At 33.5% G+C, this 16,249-nt stretch overlaps 3 protein-coding genes across 6 annotated transcripts in view; 1 reads left to right on the top strand and 2 right to left on the bottom strand.

The window, feature by feature from the left end:
* Window positions 1–117: 117 nt before the first annotated feature.
* On the bottom strand, window positions 118–2,403 carry LOC115887456. Its single transcript, XM_030906886.1, has one exon. The coding sequence runs from the start codon at window positions 2,401–2,403 to the stop codon at window positions 118–120; it is 2,286 nt and encodes a 761-aa protein (XP_030762746.1).
* A 56-nt stretch (window positions 2,404–2,459) lies between these two features.
* Window positions 2,460–3,068, top strand: LOC115887454. The gene is made up of 2 exons (XM_030906885.1): window positions 2,460–2,469; window positions 2,701–3,068. The coding sequence occupies exons 1-2, from the start codon at window positions 2,460–2,462 to the stop codon at window positions 3,066–3,068; spliced, it is 378 nt and encodes a 125-aa protein (XP_030762745.1).
* A 1,993-nt stretch (window positions 3,069–5,061) lies between these two features.
* LOC115887423 (peroxisomal acyl-coenzyme A oxidase 3) overlaps window positions 5,062–16,249 on the bottom strand; it is a 54,502-nt gene continuing 43,314 nt past the window's right edge. For all 4 annotated transcript variants that reach the window (XM_030906839.1, XM_030906838.1, XM_030906837.1 and 1 more), the window contains 9 exons: window positions 13,544–13,699; window positions 9,727–9,874; window positions 9,493–9,664; window positions 9,139–9,433; window positions 8,951–9,073; window positions 6,352–6,706; window positions 6,018–6,298; window positions 5,805–5,960; window positions 5,062–5,747 (listed from right to left, as the gene is read on the bottom strand). In XM_030906839.1, coding sequence (XP_030762699.1) covers window positions 5,625–5,747; window positions 5,805–5,960; window positions 6,018–6,298; window positions 6,352–6,706; window positions 8,951–9,073; window positions 9,139–9,433; window positions 9,493–9,664; window positions 9,727–9,874; window positions 13,544–13,699 — 1,809 coding nt within the window. In that variant the 3' untranslated portion in view covers window positions 5,062–5,624. The remainder of the gene's footprint in view (window positions 5,748–5,804; window positions 5,961–6,017; window positions 6,299–6,351; window positions 6,707–8,950; window positions 9,074–9,138; window positions 9,434–9,492; window positions 9,665–9,726; window positions 9,875–13,543; window positions 13,700–16,249) is intronic.

Below are 16,249 nucleotides of genomic sequence, written 5' to 3'. Positions count from 1 at the left end.
AAATATTGAAGAATTTTGGTTTTTCGGGTTATTAGGCCGTCGTCGGTTAGAATTGCTTCCTAACGTTTCGCTAGCACGAGTGGCTAGCATCTTCAGAGGTGTGTTTGCTCCGATTGCTCACACTAGACTGATGCCTCCGCGTCGGCGTAGCGCGTATTTATGCGTCGGCGGAGGGGGCATGGCTTGTTCGGGTGGTAGTTCTTCCGGAACTGGTCTACTTCTCTGTGCTGCTACTTTGGTCCTAGATATAGCTGGATGCCAAATTCTGTTAAGGTAGAAAGTTTCTTCCTTCCTGTTGAAATTATTTGGATGTTTGTGAATTTCAACAGCTTCCCTGACCAGACGAGGATGATATCCAGATGTTGTGGCAATGACTTGGGTGTCTTCGAATTGGATTTTGTGGTCACCATCTCTTAGAGCATGTTCTGCTACGGCTGACTTCTCTGTTTGCCCTAATCTGCAGTTTCTCTTGTGTTCCGTAAGTCTCGTTCCTACTGAGCGTTTGGTAGTTCCAATATATACGCTACCGCAGGAACAAGGTATACGGTAGATCCCTGCAGAGGATAATGGTTCTCTTTTGTCTTTTGCTGGTCTTAAGCAGTCCCTTATTTTTCGGGTAGGTTTGTATATGGTTTTGATGTTATGCTTCTTGAGAACTTTACCAATCCTATCGGTGACCTGGGAAACATATGGAAGGAAGGCCTTATTAATGATGTTTTCCTGTTCATTGGCGTCAGGTCTCCTCTGCCTAGGTGCCAGCGCCGCCTTTATTTCTCTGTCATTATAGCCATTGGCAAGAAAGGCTTTATTTAAATGACTTAGTTCCTCTTGGATGTGTTCATTAGCACAGATACGTCTTGCCCTATTTGCTAATGTTCCGATAATCCCCTGTTTTTGGCTTGGATGGTGATTTGATAGTTTGTGTAAGTACCGGTCTGTATGAGTGGGTTTTCGATACACGGTGTGATCCAAAAGGTCGCCATTTCTCTTGACAAGCACATCGAGGAAGGCCAGTTGGTTGTTTACTTCGGTTTCCATGGTAAATTTTATGCTCGGGCTCTGCGAATTAAGGTGATGAAGGAAGTCATCTAGGCTGTCACGTCCATGTTTCCAAACCACAAATGTATCGTCCACATAACGAAACCATACAGCGGGCTTCAGAACGGATGACTCTAGCGCTTTTTCTTCAAATCTCTCCATAAAGAAATTAGCAATTATTGGGCTGATTGGGCTACCCATTGCGACACCTTCTGTTTGTTCGTAGTAATTGCCGTTCCATAAGAAATAGCTACCAGTCAGACACACTCGGAAGAGCTCCGCGATGTCAGGTGGGAATGATTCCTTGATTAGATCCATTGACTCGCCTAGGGGTACTCTCGTGAATAGAGATACCACATCGAAGCTTACCATGATGTCAGATGGTTCCAGTTTTATATCTTTTAGCTTTTGGACGAAATGCGTTGAGTCCTTCACATAAGAGTTTGTGTTGCCGACTTTCGGTTGTAGGATCGTAGTCAAGTATTTAGCTAAGTTGTAAGTAGGCGATCCTGGAGCACTCACTATCGGTCTAAGTGGGACACTAGCTTTATGAATTTTTGGTAGTCCATAAAGGCGTGGTGGTTGAGCTTCCGAGTTAATTAATTTTGATTTCAGATGTTCCGGGAGTGAGGAGGCCTTGATGAGTCTGTTGGTGTTTCTGACAATTAAGGCAGTAGGATCCTTCTTCAGTAACTTATAAGTCTGGGGCTCCAGTAGATCCTCGATTTTGGACCTATAATCCTCAGACTTCATTACTACCGTAGCATTCCCCTTGTCTGCCGGTAAGACCAGAATGTCCTTGTCAGCATTCAGCGATTTTAGAGCCTGATGTTCTTCCCTAGACAGATTACTTTTTGGAGCCTTAGCAGTTCTCAATATGTTGACCGTTTCAAATCGGATTTCGTCTGCGATACTGTTAGGAAGGTTACGTATGGCAGCTTCTGTTCCGGCAATAATGTCTTCCACTGGAACCACTTTCGGTGTTATGGCAAAGTTTCCTCCCTTCGCTAATAATGTTACTTCTGATGTCGTAAGGGTCTTATCTGTGAGATTCACCACGGTTCGAGCAGGTTCAAGAGATATCCTATATTCCGGCTTGGTTTTTGGTTGCAGTTTTTCATATTTGATCTTCTGGCGAGCTGATGTTCTTTCCAATTCATTTTGCATATTTTGGTATGTTATTCCGTCAATCTTGTCCCAGTCTACAGGTTGCATGTTGGCGGTAAGGATATAAAATAGGTCGATCAATTCCCTGTCTACCTTTGCTAAGTCTCGTCTAGATGTATGAATCCTCTCACGAAGAAAATTTTTCTCCATCCTGGTGTAAAGGCGATTTGCCTGAGTAGATGAGAATACCCTCTTCATTTTGAGAAATCCTGGTATTACGTTTTGGTCTCGGCAGCGGCACAGAAAAGCAAGCGATGATAGCAAGTGAGCTTTTCGCTTCCGTGTCTTGTCCAGGCGTTGGTACAATCTGAATAGCTCCTCCCCGTAGAGCCGTTTAATGTAGTAGTTTAGGCTTTCGCGGCCATCGTTTGAAGAATTTTGGTTTTTCGGGTTATTAGGCCGTCGTCGGTTAGAATTGCTTCCTAATACCGTATACCTACCGTATACCTTGTTCCTGCGGTAGCGTATATATTGGAACTACCAAACGCTCAGTAGGAACGAGACTTACGGAACACAAGAGAAACTACAGATTAGGGCAAACAGAGAAGTCAGCCGTAGCAGAACATGCTCTAAGAGATGGTGACCACAAAATCCAATTCGAAGACACCCAAGTCATTGCCACAACATCTGGATATCATCCTCGTCTGGTCAGAGAAGCTGTTGAAATTCACAAACATCCAAATAATTTCAACAGGAAGGAAGAAACGTTCTACCTTAACAGAATTTGGCATCCAGCTATATCTAGGACCAAAGTAGCAGCACAGAGAAGTAGACCAGTTCCGGAAGAACTACCACCCGAACAAGCCAGCCCCCTCCGCCGACGCATAAATACGCGCTACGCCGACGCGGAGGCATCAGTCTAGTGTGAGCAATCGGAGCAAACACACCTCTGAAGATGCTAGCCACTCGTGCTAGCGAAACGTTAGGAAGCAATTCTAACCGACGACGGCCTAATAACCCGAAAAACCAAAATTCTTCAAACGATGGCCGCGAAAGCCTAAACTACTACAACACAAAATATTATCCAAAAAAACGTCAGAATGTGTTTAAATCGAAGATCGTTGCCACTTTCTATGTAAAATTATATGGGGAATGAGATAGGCCCCTTGCGGGTATTTTTTTATTGTCTTAAAATGAAATGATCATTTTAAAGACCCCAAAATATCCCGATTAAAACTAAAACTATGAACTAAACAAACATTTTTAAATGCAACTTTTACCAATCTTGTCGAGGAACAGGACATACCTATACATTCTTAGCAATTTTAATGAATTTAAAAAAGATAGTATCTAACTATATTAAAATAAGTACTTTTTAGCTTAATAAAAAGATTTTATTTTTAAAACTTCATACAGTACTCAAAATATATCTTACAAAAATACTCTATTTCGTATTTTGATATTAAAATTGGGTGCGATTTTTTTTCAGCAGCTTGTGAATCTTCATTTTCAGAAATAAATTAAAATGCCTACTTAACAATCAGAGCTGCAAGCTCACAGAAAATTTAAGTTTTTTTTTTACTTAAATCATTTTAATGACAAATCATTTGATTTTAGGTCATTTCGAAAGCTGACTTAAGACTTAAAATTTAAGTCATTTTCAAAATGTAAGTCTTTTTAAAAGATTTAAGTCTTTTTAGAAAAGATTTAGGTCGTTAAAAAAGATTTAAATCTTTTTTTAATGACTTACGTCATTTTACAAAAGACTTTTAAAAGATTTAAGTCTTTTATGAGATTAAAATCTTTTTATAAAAGTCTTTTTTTGTCATATATTTTTATCGAAAATTTTTAACAGCGACATCAAATATGTGTTTAATCTTTAGTTTCATAAAAAAGTAGCAACTGTGACAACCGTATCTTTGTATGATTTTTTTTAAATGGAACACCCTGTATATTATTGCATTTTTGGCTTCCTTTCAGATCACTTTACATAATCCTAAGATATGAGTAAATCTATTTCGATAGTTTTAGAGATATTAAAAAATAAATCAAAAATATATATTTTTCAACCCTTAAAAAAAATATTAAAAATACAAGAACTGTTCTGAAATCAAAACTATATTAGATATTTACTTTAGATAGTCTGTTCTTACTTTGCTATAAATATGGTAATCGTAAATCATACAGGATGTTCAATATTTTGCGCCAAACTTTCAAAAATATAAAATAAATTTTCTTCGTTTTTTTAAATGGAATTATTTGATGGAGAATTAAAAAATGAGCATTTTTTGTATTTAAAGTATTTCAAAATTTTTAATAGTTTTCCGGATACACGCAGTATTATTCATATGGCGCTTTCAATGGTAAAATACGCGAGGAAAATCATTGGGGGGCTCTGATAAAAATTTATTGTGGAAAATGCCATATGAAATACAAAACCGGGAATATCTGCAAAACCGTTAAAAATTTTGAAATACTCTAATTGCAAAAAAATGTTCATTTTTTAATTCTCAATCTATTGAAAAAATAATATACAGGGTGTTCCATTTAAAAAACACAAAGAAAAATTATTTTAATTTTAGAAAGTTTGGCATCGAATTTTGAACATCTTGTATGATTTACGATTTCCATATTTATAGTAAAGTAAGTATAGACCATCTAAAGTAAATATCTAATATGGTTTTGATTTCAGGACAGTTCTTGTATTATTAATAATTTCTTTTAAGAAAGGCTGAAAAATATATAATTTTTATTTATTTATTAATATCTCTGAAATTATCAAAATATATTTACTCATATCTTAGGATTATGTAAAGTGATCTGAAAGGAAGCCAAAAATGCAATAATATACAGGGTGTTCCATTTAAAAAAAATCATCCCGATCCACACGCACTTTTTTGAGCCACCCTATAGAAGTTAAAATATTTTCCTGGAATACATCCTAGTACATAGTTTAGGTTTGCACTTAAACAAAATTCCGAAGTTTTTTATTTTAGGAGCTACAGATGCCCGACGCACTATTGCCGGACCCTGTATGTCTGTTTTTATGTTCTTGATGCGTTTATTTATTTATTGTTTATTATAGTTATGTATATATTATTTTATTCTAATCTGTATCTACAATAAATATAGATAATAAAAAAAATCGGTAATGGGTAATACAATAAAATTTGTCTTGACTTGGGGGGAGGGAAATTATATTGATTTAAGTCATTGTACGGACTTAACTTCCAGATTATCATGATTTAAGTAAAAAAGACTTAAGTAAATAAAAAGACTTAACTAATGTTATATTGATTTAAGATTACTTTACAAAAATGACTTGACTTGAAAGGAAAAGATTTAAGTCAAAGACTTAAGTCATTTGAACTTTATACTGAAATTGACTTAAGACTTAAATCATTTTGATTTTAGAAATGACCAAGACTTAAGTCTTTTTAAAACTGACTTGTTGCAGCTCTGTTAACAATATCTGATAATTAAAGTTTGCTTCGATGTCTCATAAAATCGGGAGGATTGTTTATAACAATTTCTCGCCACCAGTCGGGTCTAGACATTACACTGAGACCATGCATTAATTCAGCTTCTAAATTTTCATACAACTGCGAAAAAAAATATAATTTTTTTTATAAATAGTTATTAATATATCGATATAATACCTTTCCATCTGAACGGCCTATCACAGAATTTACTACAAAGTCAGGAGGTGCCATTCCATCAATTATTCCTAAGGCTTCAGGTTTCAAAATATCACATAAAAATAGAATTGTATCCTTTATCATCTTTGAAAAATTTGAATTATTTGTAAAACTACCCTAAAATATTATTTAGTTATTTACAAAAGAAAAAAAAATGGAAATTATTAGCCTTGCCTGATAGAAGTACACCAAATGCTTTTCCAAACTTGATAAACCATACAGAGCTCCTAAATTGTTCAAAGTATTTATTAATGTAGAATCGGCCGCACATACTTTCGCCCAAAAATAATTCAAAGCTAAATATTCGATGTATACTTTTGATAACAATGCAGCACAATAAACTTGAGATTCAGCCCTTGCCACAAATTTATTTGTTCTTCTCTCAATTTCACTTTGTTTTGAATCAGTTTGTTTTAGAAGGTATACAATGAGCCATTCATAACATTCTGATATAACTAAAAATATAATACAATAAATGAATGTGTGCTTCTTTATCAAACCTACGTACATTTTTGACTAGTTAAAGTTTTGGATTCGACAACTCTAAAAGTCTGACTGGAAATAAATCGATGATTTTCTAAAAATTTGCAGCTTCCTAAAGGAGTGGTTAACTTGTTTCCCTGAGTTAGATTTTGCCATTGTCTTAAAAGCCAGTTGCTGGTTTGTTGTAATAGAACATTATTGTCACCCTCATAGGTGACACACGGATCGTTTGTGGTTCGCAGATCTCCTAATCTAGAAGCCTTCATAAAAGCATGACCGCCACAAGCTTCTCTACATTCCTGTATTGCATCCCTACAAGACCACGTTACCAAAGCTTTTGCACTGGATACAATGGCGTGAACTTCAGATACTACATCGCTCTAGAAGAAAAAAGAAATTAATATTATCACAATTATTACATACAAGTTGTTAACTGGACAGTTACTTAGAGAGGAACAGAATGGCAACACTGCCTATTGAGAACGTATAGGGTTTTCTGCATGATACAAGGACGGTTAGATAAGATATTACGCATGTAGTGGGCGGAGCTTAACAGAAAATTACTATCGGGGTGACGTCATGCCCGCGGAAAACCGATTTGTCACCGCCAAGGATCTTCTGAGAGAAGATATGGGAAAAATATTTTTTTTCCTCAAAAAGTATGCACCGTGAGTTTTTCTACAAGAGACAAAAAATGTAGTAAAAACTAGAGGGACCATTTTACGAAAAGAGAATCGGCCGTCGTCGGTGGAGTTTGAAATTATTTATACTAAAATTTATAGGGGTGGGGGTAGGTTGGTTCACCCTTCGCCTGTTTTTCCTTAAATTTTGAAAAATCAAATGTTAGAGCACTTAGCAAAACATAGACTCCCAAAATCTCATTCAAATCGGAATGACGGTTCTTAAAATATCTGAAAAAATGGGCGCGTTCAGGGACGGTCAGCGGCTGAGTGGCTGAGTAAGCGATTTCCCTAAACGGTCTATTCTGACGAACAGCGACAGTCAGCCGCTGTGCAAAATTCTCAGCGGTAAATATTTAGGCTGAGACAAGTCAGCCTTAATCTATTTTCTTATCTGTGGTCAACTAATGTAAAATAACTAAAAATAACTTTAATTTTCTCAGTTTATTGTTTACTTTTTATGGTTTTTTGAAGTTTGTAGTCAATCGTAGTTAATCGAATCTTTAAAAAATAGGAGATATTTGTTGCCAAAAAAGTTACAAAGCAGTAGGTTAATCTAAAACGTTCGAAAAAGACTTGTAAATAGAGATCGAAGAAGTTAAAGAAATAAAGAAAATTCAACTTGATTTTCATCTCATGTCGAATTTTCTAAATACAATGAAATTAAGAAAAAATACTACTTTCTGAAAAAAATCTAAATCAGCATAAATAACTTTTGATTGTAATTATAATACCGTCTGATTGAAAAAACAATTGCGCCTAATTGGCTTAGAAATAATAACGATCGATAATAGTCCCTATATATAAGTTTACTTATAAAGTAACAGCAATCTTCACCTCCACATCACCCCTGACATCGTTTTTTTTTTATTGTAGGGTATTTACACCTTCAGTAATTTTATTTGTACCATACCATCGAAAAAAAAATGCGTAAAAGGTGACTTGGTCGAACTGCCAGTTCCCGTTATTTTAAGTTGTTTTGTTTACGTGTATAGGTAAAATTATTTTTATAAACTGTTATTTTTTAGAAATTTAATGTTTAATACTGTATTGTCAAATAATATATTTTCAATTATTAAATGATCAGCCAGTAATAATAATTCTTTTTTCAAAATAATTTTTATTCTAAAGACTAAAGATCGATTATAGACCGATTTGACGAAGACGATTTATTTATATTTCTCTCAAATTTTTATAGTAGATAGAGAGTGCATGAGACAGCTACTGTTTCTTGTTCTTTCTGCTGCTTTGTGCCGTTTAGGGAATATCGTAAGCTGCTGGTTAGCGAAATTCTACGCTGAATGTCAGCGGCTGTGAACGCGCCCAATATGTTTGTTTTTTTGAAGTTTGATGTGTCCTCTAGCGGACCTACGAAGTACTTTTGTAATGGATATATTTTGATAATTCGTGATCGTGGATTGTTTGTTGGTTTGCGAAAAAACGTTACAAGAAATAAATGTCGTTATATATAAAAAAATCTTTTGATAAGGAGAGTTATAGAATGTTCAGTTCATTGTGGTACTTTATTAAACAGTCACTGTTTGATCAAGCTCGAAACAACAATGTAGAAATTAGTCTTAGTAAATTTAAAAAAAAATGTTTTTTGTTTAAAGAAAAGTAATTTCGTTGAATACCTATGCATTTTAATATTTTATAAAGGAAATTTCCTTGTATTCCAATGTCATATGATGCTAGTTTTAAGACCTTTTTGTGCAGAGGATGTTGTTTTTGCTAATTGACTCAGTCGTAAGTTGTTTTTTCTGTTATACAATTTTAAAATGTTAATGCCTTTTTTATTTATACATTTTAGAAACTAGCCTGATGATGGGAATAAAATTCTCGAAAGCTTGACAAATTTGAAAATGTAGTTTTATTAGGCTGTGTGGTGATTATTGACTGCATCCTCACTTAAATTTTGAGTTTTTTCATAATTATTATACATACCAAATTCTGAAATTCCTTTGATGTGGTCGATAACTCCACTGCTGATAAATACGTATCGGTAAAACTGGTGACAAACGTTCTAAGTATCGCTGCTGCAGCCATATGTGGAAATAATCTCCATCTCTAAATGACATTGTAAAACTATAAAAATGAAACAAGAAGAAACGAAATAATGGTATTATACATACATGTAGTTGATATTCTATAAGAGGCCACTCGTTTTTCGTATTGCCACCATCCCCGTTAGGCCCGAACTGCTTTCTGATTGCCGCGTATCTAATTGCTATAGTTACAGCGCATATGAGATTATTAGAACTTTCTTGCATAATACCCACTCGCCCAGTAGACAAGCTTTCCAAAGCGGCACCCAAAATTTTTCCAGGTTCGGAAAAACTACTTTCATACTCTCCATCCGGAGTTACATCCGCAGTGCGATTTAGTAAATTTTCCCTCGGAATTCTGTAGTCTTTAAACAGAATAAAGCTGAAATTAAATAATTAATGGTATTAAACAATCAGAAAACTATTGTATCTATAAGTTACCCGTTGTCTATTCCGTGCAAACCTATTTTTTCACCCATGTCGCCGATTATCAGGCCTGGATATGGAAGGAGTGTATTGGGATCTCTGACTGGTACTACGAAGGCGTGTAAGCCGTGACAATGCCCTTTAGTATATAGCTGTGCGAACAATACTGCCACTGTACAAGTTTTGCCTAAATAAACAGTTAATGATTTTTCACTTGATAAAAAACATAGACAAAAATTATTTTATTACCCAAGTTTCCTACCCAACATTTTGCCGCCTTGAAATCTGGAGTATTTATGATAAACTCCTGTGTTTTCTCATCATAGGTTGCTGTGGTCCTCATTTGTTTCGTATTGCTGCCATGAGCGATTTCGGTGAGCGCCAAACAAGCCAAAACCTGGATATTCAATCGTAATCATTAAAGTTTTAAATACGTATATGTCATAGCGGAGATCATAGAATCAAAAGTAATGTAGGGGCGGTATATGCTTACAAAATGTTTCCGAATATGATTTAAAACATTCAATCCACAGTTTTGTAACAAACCCAACTCTGATTTATAGGTTCTAAGTATATGTTCGACATTGTTTAAAGAAATTTTCTCAGTTCATGCAGTACGTAAATACAGGGTGAGGATTGTGAGGAAGTCAAATATTGTCATTGTTGTTAAAGGTATGAAAAAAAGTTTTACGCAGATATTGCATTGTTTATAATGATTACCAAAATCAGAAAATTTAAAAAAATGCTGTATCTCTACTTTTTAAAATGCAATACCCGGTATATTATTTTTCGGTTAGATGCAGACTTGAAAGTGAACATTTTTAGCCGACCCTGTGACCATATCAACAGGTATGGTAGGCTATTAAGATCGGCAAAAAAAAGTTTTTTTAATTTCACTCAAAATGGGTTATTTGGGTCATAAAAGACCTAAATACAAAATATTTTCATGGTGTCTGTCTGTCCGTCTCTCTGTAACACGATAACTCAAAAACCGCTAAACCGATTTTAACCAAATTTTGCACAAAAATACTGTGGCACCCAAAATCTGGCTATTAGTTTTTGGTAGGGGTAGGGGGTTGATAAGGGGGTATGGGAGGGGGTTAAACATTTTAAAAAATCGTAACTCCAAAATTACAGTAGCTAGCGAAACGCGGTTTTCAATTTAAGATTAGGAATAATATTTGCAACAAAATTTGTAATAACATCAAAATCAGTTAAAGTCACAGTTTTTGAGATAAAAAAAATTGGAAACATTTGTTTACTTTGAAACTAAAAGAACTGCCTACCAACTTTTTATTAACATATTTTAGTATGGGCGGCTATACGTGCCTCCCGGCGCCAATTTTTTGTATTTAAAGTGTTCCTATTTTTTCGCGGTTTTATCTGCAAAATTCGTTGTATTATATTACATATGGGGATTTCATTTTGAGTAAAATACCAGACAAAGATCATATTAGGTTGCTTTGATAAAAATTTACTGGTGGACGAGCTATATATAATATCATACCGCGAATATCTGCGAAATCATCACTTTTTAATTTTGCACATAAAAGAAAATTTTATACAGGGTGTTGTATTTAAAAAAATTGAGATATAGCATTTAAATTTTTTAAACACAAACATTTTTTAAACACTGCGATGTTAGGCAAAACCATAAAAATTACTCTGAATAAGATAATGAAAAATTTCCTTCGCGGGTTTATTCTGTTGTCTTTGGTGTTTAGAAAAATGTAGGAAGTATTAATAACGTTATGTTTCCTCCAGTTTTTAACCACTTTTCGGATATAGTGTTTTTAGTAAGTTGTAGTAAATAAGAAATATAATGACAACACCGCATAATGCTTCAAATAAAAATAGTGTACTATATGCAGAATTTTATGCTGAATCCAAATATCTACAGAAAAAAATGGTGTGTAATTTATAAAAAAAATTAAAACTTAATCATAACTTTTTTTGAGACACCCTGTATACAACAAAATATTTTTAGGATATGTCCCTATATAAACCATGCAACGTCTGTATAAAACTTGTTTGATATATTCGACGACGACGACGATATTGAAGTTCCTCGCACTAATGGGACACCCTGTATCGTATGATGGAAAAAACGGTAAAAAAATTTAATTAAATGAGCTTATCTATTGTATTACTGAATTATGTAGAATACCCATTAAAGTTAAATGAAAAACAACTATTGTTAAAACTTATGAATGCTTTAGGCTAGGCGCTGATATGCATTTCGAGACGGGTATCATTTAGTTGCAAAAATAAAAATAATATATTCTTATGGAGCCAATCGGCCGACTGCGACTATTTGATTGCATGTGTGCGCGGTTCTACAAATATATTTGTTACCAGTCTGCACTCTACAGGGTGAGTTTTAAATAAGTCCAAATATTTCCAGGGCTGGTAGATCTCGATAAAAGTATCATATTATTTTCTCTTTTCCGTTTTTGAAATAGGTCCAAAATAACCGAGTTATTTTACTTTGAAAATTTCCAAAAACGTGATTTTTTGCTTAAATTTTCTCACAACCACCGGGTTTTTCAAACTTTTCTGGGTTTTCTTTCTTGCAAATTTAATCTACTACCTATGTTGCCATATTATCAAGAAATTATGTTTTTTAACTAAAAACTAAAACATTTCCAAAAAATTTTTCAAGAAATTCCAAATTTCTTTTTCTCGAGAAAACTCATAGTCGTGTTTCTGGGGTCGAAATATACTACCCCTAAAATATTTGTACTTATTTAAGACTCATCCTGTATAGTCGCGCGCCCAGACTGAGATAAAAATAAAGTTAATGAGATATGTAAAAATCATAGTATAAATAGTTTTTTATAAACTTAATTGATAATTGACTGTTATCAATTTTAGATCGGAATTTTTTATACTAATTTGTTAGATTTTTTTTGGGCGAAAATAATACAGTCATTATGTGACCTTCATGGTCACCTGCTTGCTGAGTTCACCTATTATCAACTGAAACTATTCTAATTGTATGCTGGTTATTTTCGTTAAGTTTTAATTATGAAGGCATTTAGTTACAAAGATACTTTATTTACACTTGTTACATTTCACAATATAGTACTCAAAATGTAGTACCCATGTACAGGGCGACCCACTATTTCATAAAAGCAACATATTATCACATTGGTTCATTTGTGTTTCTGTCTATTAGAAGTATACATTTTTAGTACTTACATATATTTTTAAATAATATAGGAGGGAATATAGTGAATGTCATCGTTGTTTTTTTCGATCATACGATATAAAATAGTGTTCTTTTCACAATCACTCAGTAACTACTTTCTAGTAACTAACTAGAAATATTTTCTCAAAAGGTGCCCCTTCATTGCTGACATACCGGGTGGTGCATCGTCGTTGGAAACATAGGAAATCCCATGTAAATTTTGAACTGTTTAATACATTTTTTAAAGGTTTACGTATGGCAAATACACATACCAAATTTGAACAATTTTGGACCAGCCGATTTTAAGTAATTTAAGAAAGATTGCATCTATTTTTAAATTAAAACCGAACAGGTAACAATCAAACACTAGTCAAAAACTGACATACCTTAGGTTTACAAACATTTTACAAACAATAGTAGATTATTTTCTTTTATCTATGAATCAAACACTAGTCAAAAACTGACATACCTTAGGTTTACAAACATTTTACAAACTATGATTTTGTCATTGTCAAAAGTAATTTAATTTTAATAAAATTTTAATATTCAGGGAAAATTGACCAAAACATGTCAGATTTTATCATGTTCACTTTTTCTTTTTGTGTATAACAATTATTACTAGTACTGATTATTAAAATTTTATTTACTACGATGAGCAAAGGAGTAAATTTTCTTGTGCGCAAAAATAAACTCCCGTTTAAACAGCGTAATAACTGGGCCGGTCACAAGGCCGGTCAGGCTCTGTGCACAATTTTAGAGGCCATAGGTGGGCGTGCTTGTGGTGCTTGTGCGCAAACTAGTAACCTAACTAGCGCGCGACTCCGAAAATTGGAACCACAAAAAACAATGCTTTTGATAATCTGTGCTACTACAAACCTGATTGTTCCATGAAGCATCTACGAAGTGCTGATGCCTTTCGGTGCCTAACGTTGACAAAGCGTTCTTAAAAAGTCCAATTCCTACAGCATGTTTAATGGAGACATCTGGAAATGCAACGGCCAGTGCTTCGTTTACGGTCATCATAAATTTAGTCTGCAATTAAAAACATATCGCATTTTATATATATTTGATAAGAACATCTAATTATAATAGTTTAGATATTCAAAGATATAATAATAAAAATATTATAAATTTAGAGTCAAAGACCCAGCCAGTCTATTGAAATTAGTCGTTTAGGAAATATGCGCACTATAAAATTTCTTATGAATAAATTACAACTAATAAAGTTCAATAAACGTGAGTAGTATTTTAAATAGACAATGAAGTAGGTAAGTAAGTATATTAGGTTTAGAAGCCAAGAACGCACATCTATTGATATATGGCGTAGATATATTTATATTATATAACATTTCTAAATAAGCTTGTTTAATGATTTTTCAAGCCTGCATTCTAAAAGTACAATTTGATCAAAAACGGCGTCAACGATAGCTACGAAATTTCCCTGTTATTTTATATGTAAAATTATCATAGATAAATGAAACAAGTTTAGATTGGAAAGTGCCCATAAGGACAATGTAAACACTATTTGGCGCTATTCTTGCAACGGTCGCGACCCAAAACTTTTGAAAATTTCGGAGCGGTTCGGCTTTTTCCGGAATTATATCGCTAAATATTGTTTATTCAAATTTATTATTATTTTCGTTTAATTTTATAAATAAAATACAGTGTTTTGCATACAAGAAACTTTATTTTACATAAGGTGGCATGTATGAAATACCTATGAAACAGTGGAAACCGACGTTATACCACGATTCACGATGGTTTTTGCAGTTCACAATTCACAGCACAGCTTTTTAAGATTTTAATGCCACTTTTTCACAATTATTACCGGTTGGACTAAATAAAACTTGAATTAAACTCACAAGATAGCAATAATTACTTTGAAAATGGATGCTATATATAAACACTTTTCGGAATTTCTTTAATGAGAGCGGTTTAGATTTTGAAAGATTATTATGATTTTTGAAGATTCTGACTTTGACAAGAGAAAATTATTTCTGTTTTTGTTTGCCGTTGTTCTTAGCGACCGCTATAGATCGCGTATAACGGTCGCGACCCAAAATAATTTCGCGACCGAAAATGTTTACGGGCTTTCCAATCTAAACTTGTTGCATTTATCTATGAAAATTATATGGGGAATGTCATCAATAGCGTCATTTCCCAGACAACTGGACGCTATTTTTTTTCGATCATACGGTATAATATTATTAAGAATAATATTATTTAAGAATTTATATGTTCTTTTAATTATTAAATATATTACTAGTTAAGCTGTTGCATATAATCCCCCAGGAGCCTGCAACAGTGCGTCTGGCATCTATAGGTAGCTCCTATAATAAAGAATATAGAAATGTTTCTATTCTAAACTGTGTAATACCACCGTAACACCAAAATTTACTGTAATTTAGTGGTATGCGATTGATATACAGGGTGAGCCTACAATTTTCAAAAAAAAAATCTTAAATTTTAAAAACTATACTGGATCTTTTCTGGGTTTTCTTTCTTGAATTTAATCTACTACCGATGTTGCAATATTATGAAGATATTATGTGAGTCTTAAATAAATGCAAATATTTTCAGTGCTGGTAGATCTCGATAAATGAGACAAATTTTCTCTTTACTGTTTTTCAAATACATAAGCTCAAAATAACCGAGATATTTTAGCTTGAAGTTTAAAAAAAAATTCTCTTAAATTTTGTGAACCACTGGATCTTTTCTGGGTTTTCTTTTTGAAAATTTAATCTACTACCTATGTTGCCATATTATGAAGATATGTTTTTTACCTAAAAATTTAATAAAATTCCGAAAAAAAAATTTCGGCAAAAAAAATCATAGACGTGTTTCTGGGGTCGAAATATACTACCATTAAAATATTTGCACTTATTTAAAATTCACCCTGTATATACAAACTAGGAAGTACAATATGATCGAAAAAAACGCGGCGTTATATGTTAAATATATATGTGGAATGTTATCGATGTTTATTTTCAAGCCAACTGGACGCCGTTTTTTTTCGATCATATGGTATTTGTTTTGATAGGTCTAGAGAAGTTAATTAATAAAAAAAAATATATTTTGCAGGATTCTAAAAAAATAATTTAAAATACAAATTGACGTCCTGAAATCAAAACAACGCTTGTTGTTTGCTACAGTTTGTAATATTTTAATAATTATAAATATTGTAATCGTGAATTCTACAGAACGCTATAAATTTAGTGTCAAATATAAAGTTTCTTGTTGAAGTGAAACTTCTTTACTTGTGCTGGAGAGTAAAAATTAATCACACCTTATCACATTAATCACACCGTGACACACGAACTAGAGAGATGACACGCCAGACGATACGCAAAACGAAAAGTGGTAACGATCGAAAAAGTGGTAAGCCAAATCACGAAGTTGATAAACCTTACGTTTTGCTTACTAGAATAGGAAAACATAAGTAAAGCAATAGAAAACAATAAATGTTATAGCACACATTATTACGAGGGTAGTCTAAATAAATATCGGATGTTGGTACAAAGTTGCTAGTTTGTTGATACAAAGGAAACATTACTTTCTTTTTTGATGAATTTTACAGCCAGA

This window comes from Sitophilus oryzae, unplaced genomic scaffold, assembly GCF_002938485.1.
Source record: "Sitophilus oryzae breed Bouriz unplaced genomic scaffold, Soryzae_2.0 scaffold_575_pilon_pilon, whole genome shotgun sequence".
In the NCBI taxonomy this organism is placed as follows: Eukaryota; Metazoa; Arthropoda; class Insecta; order Coleoptera; family Curculionidae; genus Sitophilus; species Sitophilus oryzae.
The sequence above is the reverse complement of the archived record's forward strand: the minus strand, read 5'-3'. Positions and strand labels throughout refer to the sequence as shown.